At 39.4% G+C, this 775-nt stretch overlaps 1 protein-coding gene across 1 annotated transcript in view; it reads left to right on the top strand.

The window, feature by feature from the left end:
* The window catches only part of cul1b (cullin 1b), a 59,700-nt gene that overhangs the window by 1,242 nt on the left and 57,683 nt on the right, over positions 1–775 (top strand). Inside the window, exons 2-3 of the mRNA XM_048608114.1 lie at positions 173–274; positions 407–570. Of these exons, the coding sequence (XP_048464071.1) occupies positions 173–274; positions 407–570 (266 nt within the window). The remainder of the gene's footprint in view (positions 1–172; positions 275–406; positions 571–775) is intronic.

Genomic DNA, 775 nt, shown 5'->3' with positions numbered 1-775 from the left:
GTGCAGCTGGTTTAAGCTAAGGATGGCGAATGAAACTTGGTTGTATTTCTAGTTGCTGAACATGGACCCCGGCTGCTTAGGTCACTACAATCAAATGGCCAGCCATAGGTTTTACAGTAAACAGTTAACAGATGAATTATTGGTATATATGGATCACCAAAATACCATTGTTTTTCCTATCAGGTGACAAATGCAGTCTTGAAGCTGATTGAAAAGGAGAGAAATGGTGAAACTATCAACACCAGACTGATCAGCGGTGTGGTTCAGTCGTACGGTAATTTTGAAGTTCTTAAATTTTCTTAAATGTATTATGCTGATATTTTTAGTAAGGTGTGTCGGCAGAATCTTCTATATGAAAACCTATCAAGCTGTATGTTTTTGTACATTGCATTTATTTTATTCACAGTGGAACTTGGGCTGAATGAAGATGATGCTTTTGCAAAAGGACCCACGTTAACGGTGTATAAAGAATCGTTTGAGTCACAGTTTTTGGCTGACACAGAGAGGTTTTATACAAGGGAAAGCACTGAATTTTTGCAGCAAAATCCTGTAACAGAGTATATGAAAAAGGTAAGTAACTGCAGGTTACATACATGGAAATATGTGGAGTCTTATCAGTTACTAAGTAGGATATTTGCAACAGATAGTAGGAACTGCAGATGCTGGAGAATCTGAGATAACCAGGTGTAGAGCTGGATGAACACAGCAGGCCAAGCAGCATCAGAGGGGCAGGAAGGCTGATGTTTCGGGCCTAGACCCTTCTTCAGAAAAAAAA

The sequence above is a fragment of the Rhincodon typus genome, chromosome 2 (assembly GCF_021869965.1).
Source record: "Rhincodon typus isolate 14 chromosome 2, sRhiTyp1.1, whole genome shotgun sequence".
Lineage (NCBI taxonomy): Eukaryota > Metazoa > Chordata > Chondrichthyes > Orectolobiformes > Rhincodontidae > Rhincodon > Rhincodon typus.
The sequence above is the reverse complement of the archived record's forward strand: the minus strand, read 5'-3'. Positions and strand labels throughout refer to the sequence as shown.